The sequence below is a fragment of the Pipistrellus hanaki genome, assembly GCF_964339955.1.
Source record: "Pipistrellus hanaki genome assembly, chromosome: 4".
Taxonomy (NCBI): Eukaryota; Metazoa; Chordata; class Mammalia; order Chiroptera; family Vespertilionidae; genus Pipistrellus; species Pipistrellus hanaki.
Window position 1 is genome coordinate 48403517 of NC_140506.1, and position 19373 is coordinate 48422889.

A 19373-nucleotide genomic window follows, 5' to 3' on the forward strand; every position below is an offset into this window, starting at 1 on the left:
CAATGGAATACTGTCTGAAAGGTCATTTCAACATCAAGTCACAGATCTCCTATTTACATAAGGATGTAGGGCAGAAATGCAATGTGCACACTGCTGCAAATTTCTCACATGGGTGTGCTAACTTCTGCTTAAAAGCCATTGGTACCTTTACTTGCAGGGGTTACTTACCCTTAAGTCAATTACTTTCTACTCAATATTAGATGGAGGTAACACACTTAAAAATAAGACCATTAGGTTTTTCTTTAACATTTATTTAATAAATAAATGTTTTATTCTTTTGTGGGTATTACAAGTGATTTAAACTTATAGAAGCTTTTCTTGGACAGTAATTCTGTGAGTTTCAATAGTGAGCTGTTCCTGCTAAGGTGACTATAAACACACACTGAGATGCTTGTGACCTAGCAGTACCACAGCTTGCTATGATAACGCTTGGTCTTTAAAGCAGACTCATAGTGCTGACAAGCCTTAGAAATCATCTAACTGAATTTCTTCATTTCATAGAAAAGGAACAGAGAGAGGTTCAGTGACTTGCTCAAGGGTTATGACTCTATTTAAAATTGCAACTCCTTACTCTTGACCTCCTAATCCTGCCCCATGTTTGTCTAGAGCACTTACTATCGCACTAAATCACAAAGTATGTTTATTCTCTTTTTCCCTTGACTATAATATAGCCCTTAGAAAGATGGAGACTTTTGTCTGGTTTGTTCCCTGTATATATCACTAGCATCTTAAACAATGTGTGGTACAAAGTAGTCACTCCATACATGTTTGTTGAATGAATGAAAATGCTGATTAATGCCTGAGCCAGTTCTAGAACATTTAACATGTCTGCTCTCTTCCCACCAGTATTTCCAAAGCATGTTAAAAAGTTTCCTTATATATATAAAAAAGTTCTATCTTCAAATAAATTTGGGAAATGCCTGGTAAAACTAAACCGTTTTCTTTGCTTATAAGTCCTTTCAAATTAGTCGTTTCCCAATTTGTATGACCTTAGAACCCATCTCCTCTGATATCTCAGGAGGCCAGCTTGGCTCTTAGTATTATTTGACTACGATATTTACTATTTTGCTACATATACACTATATATCTTTCTTTGGATATAGATAAAGATTGCTAAAAACATTTAAACTTTAGAATTCCTCATTGTTCTCAAATCCTTTCCACACTTTAATGATTCTGTCAGTTTAGCTATAGGAGTGCATTTGCATGTTCAGGTGTCAGAGTTTAGGAGCAGCATAAAACATCTAGAATCAGAACAGAAAACAGAAACCTCAACCTGAAAGCCACAAGTCCTATTTTTTAAACTAGAGCTGTAGTTATGACTTAAGGCCTAACATTAAGGGTTTAGGAAGGAAAACAAAAAGGCTTCTCAGATCACCCAGATGTGGAAACTAAAGGGGTGGGTTTGGGAGAGCACGAAAGGCAGGGTATCTTTCACTGGCAATAGAAAAGTAGGACTACAGAAATCAATAAGAAATAAATATTCCCACTGACAGGCAATGGCAGGGGTAGATAGGGCCCCATACATGCTAGAAATACCTGAAATTTCCACATGATACTTTACCGAGACTCTAGTACAAAATGCTAATTTTTCTAGCACAAAAAGAAAACACTGGCAGTTATAAAATAAATTCAGGCCATGTAGCAATGAATATGTATAATTCAGGAAAAAGTAAGTCCATTTATTTCCTTATATTCTTTGTCTTTAGTAAGATGTCTATTAAAGAAAAAAGTAAAGTACAATATCTTTCCCTATTATTCTTCACATAATTTCTGTAGATCCAGTTATTAAAATTTCTTACAAACTTCTTAATGAAAGGATAGAATAAGCTAATATTAAGCTTTCTTGGTTATGTTACAATTATAGGATATATGGCTTATTAGAAAAATTATTTCTTGAGAATTGTATTTTCATCCCTAATATACTCTTTCAAGTTCATGGCCATTTTGGAGAAACCATTGATGGCAATATTTCAAAACTAATTTTAATTGGTTATGAATAAGCAATAACGTTTATAGAAATAAAGTGCTAATTTTTAAAAGTCAAATACACCCAAGTTAATATATAATTAAAACTAAAAACAAAAAGCAAAACACACACACACACACAAAAACAACTCCCTGAGTAATTTTTGGCTCTGTTAATATGAAATCAATCTTCTAAATGTGTCTCATAAGATGACATTGATTGATGGATTTGTTCATTTAACTCATTTATTTCATAAATATTAACTGACTGCACACTATGTCAGGCACTATTCTAGTTTCTGTGATACATTAATAAATAAAACTGAAAAAAATCCCTGCTTTGAGGCATATATGTAGATGGATTTGAGATACAATCTGCAAAATTCCTAGACATACTGAATGTAAGGAATGTAAGAAAGAGAGAAATCAAGGATAACACTAATGTATTTTCCCTTAAAAGAATGGAGTTGTGTGTGTGTATACAAATATATTTATGTGTCTATATATATGTATATATTATCTTGAATATGATAATAAGTATTAATATAACTAAATCAATCCATACTAGGTAAGTACATTAAAATACAAATGACCAATGCTGGTTTCACCAGCTAAAAAGGGGGCTTCAAAGTGAGTTCTGTTATGACTCATTTTGTAGTGTCATGGCTAAAAATTATTTAGAAAAGAACAGGTGGCTGAGTCTTTTGGTTGGTAGCTGGGTATTTCCAGGAAAAAAAAAAAAAAGGTGGGTTCGTGTTTGACAGTTATTGGCAGAGGAAATATGCAAATAGTAAATAATAGAGATACTATATCAGGGGAAATGTATATGGATTATGAAGCATGAGAGAATAGAAAAATCTGTATTTGAAAATTACTGTAAAACTTATTTAAAAGCCAAAGTAGCTTTTAGAAGGAAAGTGAGAAAGTCACTGAAGTCTGTTCAAACTTCATGGCTATTAATCCACAAGTCTTTCTTTGATAGCAAAAACTAAAACCTCTCATTCAGTTCTATAACTATCATAAAACTGCTTTTAATTTTCATTTTATTAATCAGTCCCTTCTAAAACTTAAGTATATTCCTTAGAACCAATGTTTGTATATAGAAAAGAATTCTCATCTTATCCTTAAATCTGCCCACCCTCCCACATCATCCATCTCCCAGTTCATCAACTGCTATTTATCTAGTGACTGAGGTTACTGGCATCCTGGGGAGTCAACTGGACTCTTCTCTCACACCACTGAACACTCTTCAACATCCAGATAACCATAGCCCTACTGCTTTTACTTCCTAAATGACCTCTCACATGTATGTTCTCATCTCCTTCCTCTGCTTTGGGTCAATATCACCTCTTGCTTGGACAACTGTCCTTCAATCTTCACTTCTGCCTATTCTTCCCATTCCTCTAATCATCCAGCTGCCCAAACTAGTCTCATAAAATGCCCATGTCAGTCCCAAGAGTAATTTTATTTCTTCATGGTTCCCTACTACATATATACCATATAGTCTAAGCTCCTTAATAGAACATATGAAGTTCCTTCTCAAAAGAAGGGCCTGACTCTCAGCTTATATTTAACGTCCCCACTTCTTGTCTTGGCATGTGCTAACTTATCCTTTATTTAAGACTCATTTCGTAAACCCTTCCCTCAGGGAGCAATTCCTTCGCCAGGGAGGTAGGTTTAGAAGCCCTGTCAGGGTTCCCACAGCCCTCTGGGTCCATCTCTATGCCTGCCTTCACTAGACTGCATGCCAAGTATCTGTTTAGGTGTCATCCTCCCCACCAGACTTTGAGTTCTTTGGGGGCAAAGACCATAGTCTTACTTTCACATGTATTTGGGACACAATAAATATCTAATAAAAATATATTGGATTCATATGAAGAAACTTGGGTCTAGATTAAGTTCACTCAGAAGTCTTATGATAAGGACACTAAAAAAATAGAGATGCAGCTGAAATAGATCACTTAAGAGTCTATGGAAAACCAGATCTTTCAGAGCAGGCAAAAATAAATAACAAAATGAAGGGAGAAGGGAAAAAATCCCACACAGTTGCCTGCTGTGTGGTACAAACATCAGTATGAGAATGTTTTTGACCTCTCTTGTGCTATATTTAGCCCTAAAACCTAGACCAAGTGGCTTCAGGGTTTGTGGAACTTTGTAAGTTTTATATTTTTTTAAGTATCTTTATTAAATACTCACAAAATACCCTGGCCTCCCCAAATTCCATTTGAAAATAATGATCCAGCATTTTTAAGCCACTTTATATTTTAAAGGATTTAGGGGAAAAATCACAGTAAGTAATTATCAATTTGTTAATTCTCCTGGTCAAGCAGGAAGCAGAATTTTGTTTTAAAAATGAGTTGTTTCTTCAAAACAAAACCCAAATCTGAATTCTACAAGGAAAAATATCTTAAATGTGTTTGTCAATTTCCAAATTCATTGCCAATCTTCTCCTTTTCTTGCTCTCTTGGAGTCTTAAGGAAAGCTCTTTTTCTGTCATGCCAGGAGGAACTGATACAGAAACATTGGTGGGAAGAACATTGACTAATGGCAGTCAGAAAGAGTTGTATAAGTCTAGGGGAGAGACTGATACTTGACATTGTGAACCCACAAGATTAAGTTGCTGAAAGAAACCCAGGCCCTAGATTTTAAAATACATATGGTTTCACCCCAACTCAATCAATGTTACCACGAAAACTTGTAAATTTAGTAACATAAATAATATTTAAATCTGAAGACTATTTCTATACAGACTTGGAAGTATATTTAATTCTTAATTCTCAATTTTTCAACATCAATAATAGCCAAACCTTTTAAAAGCTATAGAGTAATATTTTTTTAAAATCTTATGGGGATGCCCTAGCTGGTTTGGCTCAGTGGATAGAACGTCATCCTGCGGACAGAAGGGTCACAGGTTTATTCCACTCTAAGGGACATGCCAAGGTTGCCAGCTCGATCCCCAGTAGGGGTCATCCAGGAGGCAGCCAATCAATGATTCTCTCCTATCATTGATGTTTCTATCTCTCTCTCCCTTCCTCTCTGAAATCAATAAAAATATATTAAAAAACCAAAATCTTATGGGGAAACCAACCACATATTACAAACAGAGTCAGAGTTGCTCTGGGTGAGGAAAGGAATAGTGAGTGGCTGGGAATGCTGAGGCAACAATAACATCACAAAATCTCCAGGTTCGGGACCAAAGACGCAAAACGAGGGATCTATTGTACACTAAGGAAAAAGAAATAGCAATAAGATGTACCATAGCCAGGGGATGTAACTGTATTAGTTAAATTTTAGTCACATCTTAAGTGACAAACATGATAGATTGTTTACAAAATATGAACTCTTCTGTGCCTTTTTTAAAATGCTAATTAGTGCCAAATACTTGAACGATTCCAAAGATAGGAAACAGTGTCCTTGTCCTCTTTGCTTTTAAAAATGTTTTCTTTATTATTGGATCAGCTTGTATTTCCAGTTCATAGGTGGGTTTCCCTCAATGTTATGAGAAGAAAAAAGTAAGCACTCTTTTACACACACATAAAAAGGGAAGTGCAAATAGACTACAACCAGTATGCTAGGTCATGAGCTCTGCAGCAAGTTGCCCAGTTTCCAAGTCTGACTCCACAGTCTCTTTCTTATCTGCGTTACCTGTAACTTAACCTCTTTAATCCTGTTTCCTCATCAGTACAATGTGGTTGTATTGATATTACCTTGTATGGTTGTTGTGAAGTTTAAAAAGATAAACCTATCTCACCACCATTCTCTGATTGAATCAGAACTAATCCTATGTAGTGATAAATGTTAGACTTATTGTGATGACCACTTGCAATATATACAAATATCAAATCATTATGTTGTATACCTGAAACTAAGATAATGTTATATGTCAATTATAGCTTAGTAATGAAAGAATAGGTAAGAAAAAGATAACCCATCTAAGATACTTGGCAAAGTATCTAGCACATAGTATAGGTCCAAAATTTTTTGCTCTGATGATGTAAAGACAGTATTAGGGAGATCACATTTCAGCTTGTTTGATTCAAGCACACACATGCCTTCCTTAACATAATGATGCTTTTGATTTTTAAAGTAATTTTCAAATGGTAAAGAACTGGTAATAAGGGCCTTGTGGGTAATCAAAAGTTGACAATACTCATTCTGAAACCTTGGTATTTACAAAAGTAAGGAGCTGGAAACCTTCAGGGTCCTAACTTAAGGATTAGCCAGAAGAAGCCATAAAAACCTATCTGGGCAAACAAACCAAAAGACTAGCAATATTTCTAATTGTTCTAAACTCAGAGAGAAAAGACATAAGAATGAATAAGTCACAACAGGTGTTTATGGAAGGCTGAAAAGTTGCAGGTGCCTGCTGCTACTCTAGAAAGGTAGTAAACACTGCTTCCCATGAGCCCTATCCAGAAAAAGAAAACGCTGCCTCCAGAGCCCCAGAGAGCCCCAGATACTACCTACAGTACAACAAAGAAACAAAGAAAATAGAATTAAGGATTCTCAGGGGGAGCACAACTTTGTGACTAAAGCATTCAATATTCATAAATGCAAACAATATTTTAAGGGTTGTGTTTCTTTGCTCGTGTCAAAGTCTACAGTATTTTATATTTTATAAATCTCTTTCAAAACATCTATCCTGGATACATGTTCCTTAGGTAAGATTCATTTCATAAAATGTAATTCTAGTCAGTTTTCACATGCAAATATCCTTCAAGACTACAAGAAAAGTAAAACTATTTCTGATTTTACATGTAAAAAGCTATTGAGACATAGTTTTAACCCAGACAAAAATTGCAGTTCTGACCCAGGCAGAAAAAGCTAAAGGAGTTCATCACCACCAAACCAAAACAAAATTATAGAAGAAATGTTATAGTGACTCTTTAGGAAAAAGGAAAATAAAGGAACACAAATATAAATAATAAAATGACAATAACTACATATTTAACAATAAACATTTCAAATGAAAAGGATTAAATGCCCAATAAAAATATATAGAATAGCTGAATGGATAAGAAAACAAGACCCAAATTTATCCTATATAATAAAGAGCTAATATGCAAATGGTTGTCATACCCTCACACAATGATGCCCTCACGCTATCACAGTCCATCACCAGGAGGCTGCATGTGCGTGGAGACCCGGTGGTGGGTCCTGGTGCCTCCAGCTCCATGGGGTGAGGCTGGGGGTCCCCCTGAGGCCATGCCTCCCACCCTGGTGCTGGGACAGGGGGACCTAATGCTGTGACCCCCTCACCCCAGTGCCGGGACATGAGGCTGCCGTTCCCCGCCTTGTGGGGATTGATGGGGTGGGGCTGGCCAGGTCTTGGTTTCGCCCAATGGGGGTGGAGATGGCTGGACACTTCTATTATAGAGAAAGGGCAAATAGCAATATTAAAATATTTCCTCTAATTAATTCCCCTCTAATGTGCATGAATTTTGTGCACCGGTATATAGTATAATAGTATACTTTTATTATACTATTAATATATTATACTATATTAATAGTATAATAAAAGCTTAATATGCAAATCGACCCACTGGTAGAATGATCTTTGGAACATCCGGTTGCTATAATGTGCACTGACCATCAGAAGGTAGATGGTCAATGCAGGAGCTGACCCCAGCCCACAGGTCCCAGGCCTGCCAAGGCAGGTGCCAGTGGGGGGACCCCTGATTGCCCTGTTGATTGCCCCAAAGAAGGAGGCAACTGGTAGCGGCAAGGGGTGGGCCAGCGAATAGGCAGTGCCAGGCAGTGCGAGGTCGACCAAGGTGGGTGCCATTGATGGCTCCCTGATCGTCCCACCGGTCGCTCCACAGGTTGCCACACAGATCGGACCTGATCACTGGCCAAGCCTAGGCACTCTACCCAGGCTTCTAGTGCTGTCTATAAGAGACACAAATCAGATCAAATAACACACACCAACTAAAATTAAAGGAGTCGGGGGGGGGAGGGAGGAGGGTAGCTGGGTAACAATACTTATATCAGACAAAACTAGACTTTAAAACAAAAACTATAAGAAAAAAAAACAGGACATTTCATAATGATAAGAGGATATAACTCATAAACATTTATGCACCCAACATAGGAGCAACTATAAAGCAAATATTGATGGACATACAGTATTAGAGTTATGGTTAGGTAACTGAAAAGGGAAAAAAAAATAAAACCCAGCAGTTCTGATTTCTAAGAGAATTGGTCCTTCTGATGTAAATAAGAGCGCTTGTCAAGTCTCTTAGATCAACTGCTTTATGACTGCAAAAATACAGAACTAAAAATATTCATTTTTAAGAATAGTATGCTTAAGCTGTTGGTAAGCCCATCAAAGCTATGTCTTCAAATAGAGAAAGAAATATGTGGGCAAAGGAAAATGGTTTACATGTAAACAGCTAAGGTAATTACTGTTCTTGGATAATTCATATTGTAAAGCATTTGCTTGATTATCTTTTAGATAATTATTCAATTTTGTTAGAAGGCAGGTTCATACACACCAATGTTCCTCTAGAATAGGGGTGTCGAACTCAATCAGAGAAGGGGCCAAAATCTAAAATCTAGCCTAAACCGCGGGCCGAATGGTTTACTGAACAGTCATAAACTGACAATGTCATAAACTGACAGCGGAGTGCAGTGATGACAGCGCGGTGCAGGCCACATTGCAAGGCCTGGCGGGCTGGATTTGGCCCGCGGGCCTTGTGTTTGACACATGTGCTCTAGAACAATGTAACTATGTGAGGTAGCAAAACATTTTATCCACGTGCCAATAACTCACTTCATTGCCCCATAAAAAAGATGGGTTCATGAGAAGTTTGTGATATTTCTGTTAAGAAAGACAGGCAGCCCTGGCCAGATAGCTCAATTGGTTAGTGTGTTGTCCTGATACTCCAGAGTTATGGGTTCGATCCCTGGTCAGGGCATACATAAGAATCAACCAATGAATGCATAAATAAGTGGAACAATAGATCAATGTTTCTCTTCTTTCTCTCCCTTCCTCTCTCTCTAAAATCGAGCAAATAAAAAAAGAAAAAGAAAGACAGGTATTTAAAGGTAAGGGTGGAAATTCAAAAGCATTAAATTATTAGAACCATAAACAATGTAAAGAGAAATAGAATGACAAAATATGTAAAAAGCTAGAGAAATAGAGTAACTATTTTAAAAACAGAGAAATAGAGTAATTATTTCAAAGAAAGTCCATGAATTAATAAAAACTTCTCCCCACTATAATGAGAGAAACAACTCAAAACCACTCCTAGCAATATCAGATGGAGTCAACACATTTGATACTTGATGTTACCCATGCCAGATAGTTTCAAGTAAATTATACTATTAGTTTTTAAATATTATCAAATAATTACTTTTGAAATTTAAAAAACATGTATTCAATACTGGCCAGGGGAAAACTTCCTGATAGGCTCTTAAAAATAGCAGCAGCAGCCGAAACTGGTTTGGCTCAATGGATAGAGCGGGCATATCCCCAGTAGGGGGTGTGCAAGAGGCAGCTGATCGATGACTCTCTCATCGATGTTTCTCTCTATCTCTCTCCTTCCTCTCTGTAAAAAACCAATAAAATATATTTAAAAAAAAAATAGCAGCAGTTTTCTGGGGTTAAGGTGGAGGTGGCAGTGGGGTGGGCAACTGGGAGACAGTTATAAATAACTTTTAAAGCACCTTCTGACCTAGTAATGCAACATCTAGGAATCTATTCTAAAAATACAATTAGAAATGGAAGTAAAGATTTTGTTTGTTCATCCTACCCTTACTGTTATATAGAAACTATTAATAGATAATGGCTAAAGAAATACTGGTGCAGCTATAAAATAAAATGTTAGGTAGCTATTTAAAAGTAACTTTTACTATTTAATGTCAGGAAAGTTCTCATGACATATGTTAAATGAAAAAAATCAGGATATAAAAAAGCAGTAAGTACACGGTATGTGTGAATGTGGGGGGAAAAACAAAAAAACACCCACAAAACTAGAAGAAATCCAACACTAAATGTTTTCAAGTTCTCGAAGAAGGAATAGAATACTATCTTCCTTAAAAAACAAAAAGCAAAACCAAACAACAAACATCCCTAGTAGGAGGTTTTTCTTTAGTCAAATACAAAACTCTCAAACAACTGGAGAAATATGTCAGCAACATCTGTATTGTTTAGTGGAAATGGAACACTCTCAAGTACCTTCCCTCCTTAATCTGTAAAGACTGACTTTAATGAATTACCAGAACAATTAGATTAAGAGAAAACTAAAAGGCATTAAGATTAGTCATTAGGAAGAATTTCTTAGTATTGATAGAATATTAATATATAAATCAATGTGGCTATGCCTTATAGTCTCACTCTAAAATAAGATATCACCTGTATAACTGAGTGATTATTAAACCCTCTAAGTATCACAAAAAGCTGCCCTTTCACTAGGGCTGCTTTAAGTATCAATTCAACTAATATTGTGGGCCCAAATTTAATTATCAATCAGCTCTCCACTGCATTCTGAGTTTTATTACCCGAAGGCCCTTAAAAACCTTATCTTTTAAAATTCAAACTGACTACTACTTTTCATTCCTACAATCTGACCTTTCTAGATCTGACCCATCCCAGGGGACCTCACAATATTCCTGCTCCAAAATGTCAACTGTTAACTCATTAAGGAAAGTAGCCTCTTCTTCCAAGCCACTGATAATACCAGCACTCCTGCCTGTACTTTGCTTCTACTTGGGAGAAAGATCACAGATGGAGAGAACATTTTCTTTCTCCACTGATAGATGACAAAGCAACTCTATCAAGTAGTTGACTAGCAAAGTATTTAGCTGGTGTCTAGCTATAGATAACTTCTCAAGACCTACCTTTTCCATTTTTCTTGTCAACCTGTTTTTGAAACCTTGAATATTCATTAAGCCTTTCTTCTGGATTCTTGACATATTTAAACTTGACATCTCAAAAAATTTCTTTTATGTAATTAGAACAATTAGGAAATATATAGATATATAGTAAATTAGGAAATATATAGATATATAGTAAATCACCATCTATGACATTTTGTGTACAGCATTTGGTATACAGGTCTTACAGCTCCTTGGTTAAATTTATTTGCTAGGAATTTTATTATTTTTGATACAACTGTAAATGGAATTGTTTTTTAATTTCTCTATTAGTGTATAGAAACACGAGATTTTTGTATATTGACTTTGAATCCTGCAACTTTACTGAATTCATTTATTACTTCTAATAGTTTTTTTTTATGTTATTTTTAGGGTTTTCTGTATATATCATGTCATCTTCAAATAGTGACAGTTTTAATGCTTTTTCCAATTTAGATGTCTTTTATTTCTTTTTCTTGCCAATTGTTCTGGCTAGGACTTCCAAAACTATGTTGAATAAAAGTGGTGAAAATGGGCCTCCTTGTCTTATTCCTGGTCTTGGAGAAAAGGCTCTCAGCTTTTCACTGTGAGTGTGATGTCAACTGTGGATTGGCATATACATAGTCTTTATTATATTGAGAAACATTCCCTCTATGTCTTGTTGAGAGTTTTTTTGTGTGTGTGTGTGTGTGTGTTTTTAAATCACAAATAGATGTTGGATTTTGTCAAATGCTTTTTCTGCATCTATTGAGATGATCATATGATTTTTATCCTTCATATTGTTAATCTGGTGTATCACACTGACTAATTTGCAGATGTTAAAAAAATCATCTTGCTTCCCTGGAATAAATTCTACTTGATCATGATATCTGATCCTTTTACTGTATTGTTTAGTTCAGTTTGCTAATATTTTGTTGAAGACTTTTGCATCTTTATTCATCAGGGACATTGGCCTATAATTTTCTTTTCTTGTGGCATACTTGTCTAGTTTGAGGCCATAATGTTGGCCTCAAAATGAGTTTGTATTTTTGGGTAGAGTATGAGAAAGACTCGTATTAATTCTTCATTGGATGTTTGGTAGAATTCACCAGTGAAGCCATCTGGCTATGAACTTTGGTTTGTCAGGAGGTTTTTAATTACTGATTCATTCTTGGTAGGTTGTATAGTTCTAGGAATTTATTTATTCCTTTCTTCTAGCTTATCCAATTTGTTAATATACAGTTATTCACAGTAGTCTTTTGTGATCTTTTGTATTTGTGATATTGAATGTAACGTGTATTTCATTTCTGATTTGAGTCTTAAGGAAATAAATTGAAGACACAAATAAATAAAAATATATTCCATGCTCAAGAACTGGAGAATTAATATTGTCAAAATGCACATACTACTGAAAGCAATACAGATTTAATGTATCTCTATCAAAATTCCAATGGCATTTTCCATAGAAATTAAGCAAATACTAAAATTGGTATGTAACATTAAAAAACAACAACAAATAGCTAAAGCAATTCAAAAGAAAAAAACAAACAAACAAAAAGCTGGAGTCATCATGCTCCCTGGTTGCAAACTGTATCACATACTAGCTATAACTGAAACAGCATGTTACTGGCATAAAAACAGATACATAGGCCAATGGAACAGAATAGAGAGCACAGAAACAAATCCATGCATACATGGTCAATTAATTTATGACAAAGGAGCCAAGAATATACAGTGGGAAAGGATAGTCTCTTCAATAAGTAATGGAAAGATTGGAGAATAACATGTAAAAGAATGTAACTGGACCACTATTCCTGATCATGTTATGGGAAGCTTGATCTGCTGTAGTCCACACAGAGCCTGTGTGAGGCTGTGGTCCATGAGTACTTTGAAACAGTTTCCCCAGGTTCCACAAACACACAAAATTACCTTCCCACCCTCCACCATTCTTCACTCCTCCAGAGCAGACGATAGGCTAGGTTGCTCTTATGCCACTGGTGCCTGTAGCAGTACCCGGCTGAGTTGTAAAGATACAGACAGTGAATTTAGCTCACTTCTCTCCTTGAGAAACCCTATGGCTAGTTCTTATATAGAAAGAAGAGGACAGAGGAGTATGACAATATAAAATAGAGAAGTTGGTCAATTTACAATAATTTCAAACTATGATTCAATTATTGTGTGAAATAATATGAGTTTCCAGAATGTCAGACCATTCCCCTGGCCAAATATGAGATTCTACATATACAGGCATAATTATACATTTACTAGAGGCCTGGTGCACAAAAAATTCGTGCACTAGTGGGGTCCCTCAGCTGGCCTGTCCCCTCTCACAGTCCGGGAGCCCTCGGGGGATGTTCTACTGATGCCTTACCATGGGGAGCAGGCCTAAGCCGCAGTCTGACCTCCCTCTATGGGAGGTGACCGGGCTGATCAGGGGAAAGTGCTGCCCCCTCACCCCACTGCTGCTGCCACTGCTGGCTGCAGTGGCTGTGAGGCCTGATCCCTGGGCCTCACAGCCATTGTGGCTTTGTGCAGATGGATGTCTGGAAGACATCCACCCTAATTAGCATATTACCCTTTTATTAGTATAGATATATTACATATACATATAATTATAATATATACTATATAATATAATCTTTGATATATATCAAAGTTAACTCTTTCCAATTAGATAATTTTCTGTTGTAACAATACCTTAGTAAATTAACATGTGGTTAAAGAGTTATAATTCAATGCAAATATTAAAATGTTATTTACATGTCAGCCAGTTAGTATTAAAAAAATAAAACAGAACTAGCATTACAAAAGAATATAACTTTAGCATCCTTCTAGTATTAATTACATTCAGAGCAGGGTGTATAAAGGTAGCTGTTAGTCAACAACTTTTGAGCAGACTGACTAAATACAACTGTTGGCAAAACCAGTGGGCTAGCCAAACCAAAATCAGCAGTGAAAGCAGTCAGAGTGCAGGCATATCATCTAAGAACGAATGGCAGTGTTGGGGATTTATTTTTATCCCTGTTGCTATTTCAAGTGGAAAGTTATCTTTGCTTCCCAGGTATCAAGTAGGTTAGAGAAGGATAGTGTTCAGGAAGCCTTTGCAGGTGGGCTGAAATTGCCTACTAATTTCAAATACTGTGTAATTTAGTTTTTTCTCCCCAGCCTGCCAAAGGAAAATAAACAATTAAAAAAACAAAACTTGAAGCACTTTGCTAAGTTTGGAAGTTAAAAAAAAGAGAGAAGAAAAATCCAACCTCTGTTCTTTAGCATCAATGACTCTACTGCAAGAATTTTATAGCACTATTCAAGCCTTTAAAATTAACAGTTAAATGCTAATTAATCTTCAAGTCACTATGGCTTTTAGAAAGACATACACTTAAAACTTGTTTGGCTGGCTATTTCTTGTTTATTCTTGGAAAAGTGTGTGTGATTCCATATTTTATAGGAGATACTGCCTGGTACTTATAGAAAATATTTTCCATTTTCCAGTCCTTTTCTTACAAGCAATTTCTAAATTATGTATGCAAACCTAACTTCTGTTCCTTAAAGCCTCTGAGATTGCTGAGTGTGAAGTAAGCAATTAAATTAGAAAGAATTTGGAACAACATCCTCATAGCAAATACTGAGTTAGTACAGGAGTCTGGGATCCCATTTGCTGTGACGAAGTTGATACTGTTTCTCATTGCCCTGTGGCAATCATTCCCTGCACACCTGAGTCCCTGAGGCGGCAGGCAAGTCCACTCTGCAAGGCTGCCGCACACCAGAGGATGTGGCCTTTAGTTTCTGCAAAAAACCTTGCCATTTCAGATTTTGTCCAAATTATAAACGTACCACAGATCTACCTTTTTGTGTATGTGTGCACATGGATTTTAAGGAGCCTTTTGGAATTTCACGTACCTACGCCAGGATATAGTATTTTGCATCTAATGAAACCTTAGTTTAAAATGCTGACTCATATCAATCAGAAATATACACATAAACCTCGTTCCTGACAGTCCCTTATTTCTATAGAAGTTCCCAGTGGAGGGTTCTGGACATGCTCTACCTTATTATTCTTTTCTGAGTATTGGTCTGTATGTTTGTTAGAAGGAGTGTCCTGAGGGCGGAGCCCATGTCTTACCCACCCTGTATCTTTGCACACTAAACACACTAAACACTTAGCAGATTATGTGGGACTATAGGGGCTAAACGAATGTGTCCCAAAATAAGAAACAAGCAGAACAATAGAACTATTAGCACATCCTCTGATGATAGTTTATTGTCAAAAATAATTATATTAGTAGATAGCTTCATCAGTTACAACTGCCATTACTTTAAAACACTGACTTAATTTGCTTCTGGTGCCTTTCCTTTTAAAACTTTGCAGTAATAGCGAGGAGAACTTTCCCCTGGCGATGTGGAGACCTACAGTACAGTTACAGGTCTGCCTCTATATCCGTGTCTTTAGACAAGAAACGTTCAACAAACAAAAAAAAAATACAGGGTTTAGTTCTTAAAACTGCACTGAGACACACTTTTTGAGAAAATGTCCACCTGTCACAATTTCAGTATATTTCCGTTAAAATGTGAGACAGAACTATTCTGATTTGTATAAAGCTTACCTGACAATAAAATGTAGCATTTTCCTCTGAATGTTGTAACCTGAACACCTCAATACTGTAGCCCACGTGAATCTTACCAGATACTTTTTCTGTTTAATTGAAATGGTCTACATACAGGATGTATAATCCTAGGAAACCTTTAGTTAGTGAGCATCACAGGTATGGATTAAAACTGTAAGGATAATTAGTTGACTCATACTCTTCAGGGAAGTCAACAAGACTTTTGTGGCTGATTTATGTAGCTCCTGATAATCACGAGTTTAGAAATCACAATCAACTGCTCCTACAGATATTTCCTCCTCTTTCTGAATCCATAAAATGCCTTCAATGACCATTCAATTTCGTGAGCACCGTCTTCCTCTAAAGCAGGGGTGGGGAACTTTTTTCTGCCAAGGATATTTATAACATCATTCGAGGGCCATACAAAACTATCAACTTAAAAAGTAGCCTGCTATATTTGGTCAAACATTCAATTAACTCACCCCTAATGCCTTGGCAGGGCCAGACCAAATGATTTCCCCACCTCACATTCCTCACCCCTGTTAAAGGAGTGGGGTGAGATGAATTGCGAAAGATACAATTTACATTTTTTATGCTATGAAACTTGCTGTGATTATAAAAATCCAGGTAATCAATGATTCTCAGAATTTTTACTCTTTAACAGTATATTGCTATATTTTGTTTAATGTTCCACTCTGCATTTTTTTTTTTAGAAGAAAATTTCAACCTAAGAGAACATATTCAGGCACAAAAGTAAATATGCTTAAAAGCTAACCTTCCAAAACTCAAATTCTGATCTTCTAAAGACACTACTGAGTTGGGGAAAATCCTATATTAGTAACAAGGCACGATATAACTATGCAGTGCTCAGCATCAGGATATATATTTTAACAGTAAACCTTCACTTTTAAAATGACATTTTAACAATGCTTCAGATATGCCTACATATGACATTATCAAGATTGTATATTTTCCATCACGTTTGATGTAAAAGCTGTAAATTTGTTAGATTTGCTAAATCCTTTCTAGAAACATTTTCAAAGTTTTCGAATTGCTGTAGTAAAAGAGAACTAAAATTTCTCATTAAGGAAAAGTATCTTTTGTGGGAAACCTAAATTTAAACCTTCCATTTAAAGTCCTAAACATTTTCCACGTAGGAAAACTGTAAATGTACATCCAAGAGTTTCTAGAGCAATCAGCATAGGCAATGTCGAATTATCATGCCTCTCTCTAGACAAACAGAGCACTGTACAGAGACCCTCACACTTGTGGCCCTGTGTATTCCCTGTGGGCAGTGCCAACCCACTCTCTCCCCCTTAATGACTCTTTGTTTCCACCAAGTCCCAAAAGGCTGGTGAGAGCTAAGCAGAGAGAAGGGGGAAGGGGTGGATGGAATGCAGCTGCAGGCTGTGAAACAATGCTGAGTCCATATATTTTGTTCCCAATTAGAATAAAAAGTGGACAGCAGTTGGGGTGGAGGGTACAAGGAGACAGAACCCAGAAGAAGCAAGATTGGACCACATATCCCACAGCTGTCAATCTGCAACTTCCTCCTCTTCTGCTCCTCCACCTTCTACTCTGCAAAATCCAATAACCATTCATTTGGGTTAAAAAGCTTATCTGCTAAAATGAAAACACCTATTGAAATTTAAACCTATCAGCCATTTATATCCAAATTACTTTTATCATGAACTATACTCAGGTGAGGATGGAATAGGGAGAGAGAATGGAGCTTGCATAGGTAAACTGGGGAAGCTGAGACGAAAAGCTTGGAGGAAGTAGGTAGAATTCAGAAAAGGATGTCCAAGGTTTCAAATACAAAGTGCCTGCTTTGCAATGATGCCTACAGCCTGAGGGCAACTGGTAGGGCACTATTTCCCACCAGAGCAGGAGACTACAGACCCCTCATTTTTACTGTTATTGTGTTAATTGTTGACTATCCTATATCCACCTATGTGTATGTCCATTCCTTTTACGTTTTATCCAAACCCAGAGATTTCCTTTGTTTTCTCTAGTCTCCCTAATCACCAGCAAATTTCATGTAGCCCATCTACATCAACCCTTTTGATTCCGATGTATACAATGAGTGCTAAAACTACATGTGCTTCCCCTCCTCCCAGGTGTGCATCTCCCAAACTCTAAGGGTACCCACGAGACTAACCATCAGGAGAGCAAAGGGCAGTGGCATCTTGTCCAGGGCTAACCCATTGAACCTGTCTCCAAGGCCCCCTTTCCTCTGACTTCCCAGTGAGCCAAGAAGCCCCATCTAGGCTCTTACCAGTTGCTTCTTCTATCCTAAACCCTTCACTGTTCCCAGGTTTAAAAAATACACACTAAAAACATCCAACAAAACAAACAAAAAACCTGCCATTTTTCCCAAGCATTTTCTCAATCCATTGAGATTTTGCTTCCTGGCAATTGTCCTCATTTTGGCTCAAATAAACTCATAAAAACTCTTACAGGTCTGGGTGTTTCTTATGTCAACATAACCCTTTACTGTTTCTGTGGAGCCCTCCAAGGTTCATGGACTCAGGCCTGCCTCTGGAACATCTCTTCAAATATAACTAATACTATTAAAAATTTCCAGAAAAGTCAAGAACCCTTAAGTAAACAACTAAAAAAACAAAACAACACAACAACAAACAAAAAGACTCAAAACAATCAAGAATCAGCATGCGCTACCTTAAAAGCTAAAAAACAAAATTAAAAAGAACCTTGTTCCAATTACAATCACTCAGTAACTTGGGAGGAAAAAAAAAGGATGTTCTTAATAAGCTATCATGTAAAGCTCTGACATCTACACACAAACATCTCAAGTCAGCATTACACAAAATTTAAAAGTACTCCTACTTGGTGTTGAATGATATAATTAATCTCTTGACTCTTGAAATGTTTTCCAGGTATTAAGTTTAGAAAGATTGGATTTATTTACATTGAATTTTGCATTTTGCGGCATGATAAAAAGTCATAAGTATATAGATTTCCAGTAAGCAGAAATATAATCTCCACACTGTCCCAACTTGCCTTTTCTCTATAGGCTAAACTCTTATTTACAGATATTCCCACTCTTCATACTATACTATACAGAGACAAACTCAGAAATGCATGTTAATTTGGATGAAGGAATGACTGTGTCTATTTATTTAATATTAAATATTAATAGCAATAAATAATACTGATAGTACTGTAAAGTCTATCATCTGTTATAAACAGAAAATTCATAGGTGCATTTTATTATCATTTATTATGTTTTTAAATGTGCAATAAAATAGAACCCTTTGTTTATTCTATGTACTGGAAAAAAATCCATTTTCTATTTATACATTTAATTTCCTAGTATGTATAATCAAAGAAATGAAATAGAATAGTTGTTAATAAAAATAATATCACATAATCAGAATTTTCCTAAAATTAATAACTCCTTATAAGTTAATTGTGTTAAACAAGACATTCTTATAATACTTTGCATATGTTACACTGCAGTAAAATAGTTAAAAAATGCAATTACCTATGACTTGCAAAAATCTACTGCCAATAAGTATATCTTAACTATTTTTTAACTAAAAAGAAGATAATTCAAGTGTTGTAAAAGTGTCGGACATTTACATTTAGTCACAAAGTTCATAAAATATGAGTGACAGTACATTAAGAGGCACAGATGAAAACAAATTTTAAGACTTAGGTAAAATAATGTATTAGGTAAAATAATAGATTTTCTTGCTAAATCAATGAGTACTCACCCCTTGGAGCCCTTGGAACTGAATTGAAGGTCGAAAAGGAATTAAGTTCTGTTAAAAGAAACATAAAAAACAAACAGGTCAAACTTGATTACTATGACACAGAATTAAATGTTTAAATTTTAAATCTGCATTTGGTCAGTGGTATAGTCTGTGAAAATACCTTTTCATTCTATACATAGGTTTACACATCATTTTATTAAGATGTCTTGATGAACAGAAGCACACT

General features: G+C 36.0%; 1 protein-coding gene across 1 annotated transcript in view; it reads right to left on the reverse strand.

Annotated features, from left to right (window-relative positions):
* The window catches only part of ELL2 (elongation factor for RNA polymerase II 2), a 71233-nt gene that overhangs the window by 30620 nt on the left and 21240 nt on the right, over positions 1 to 19373 (reverse strand). The window contains exon 2 of the mRNA XM_084881965.1: positions 19148 to 19195. Coding sequence (XP_084738091.1) covers positions 19148 to 19195 — 48 coding nt within the window. The remainder of the gene's footprint in view (positions 1 to 19147; positions 19196 to 19373) is intronic.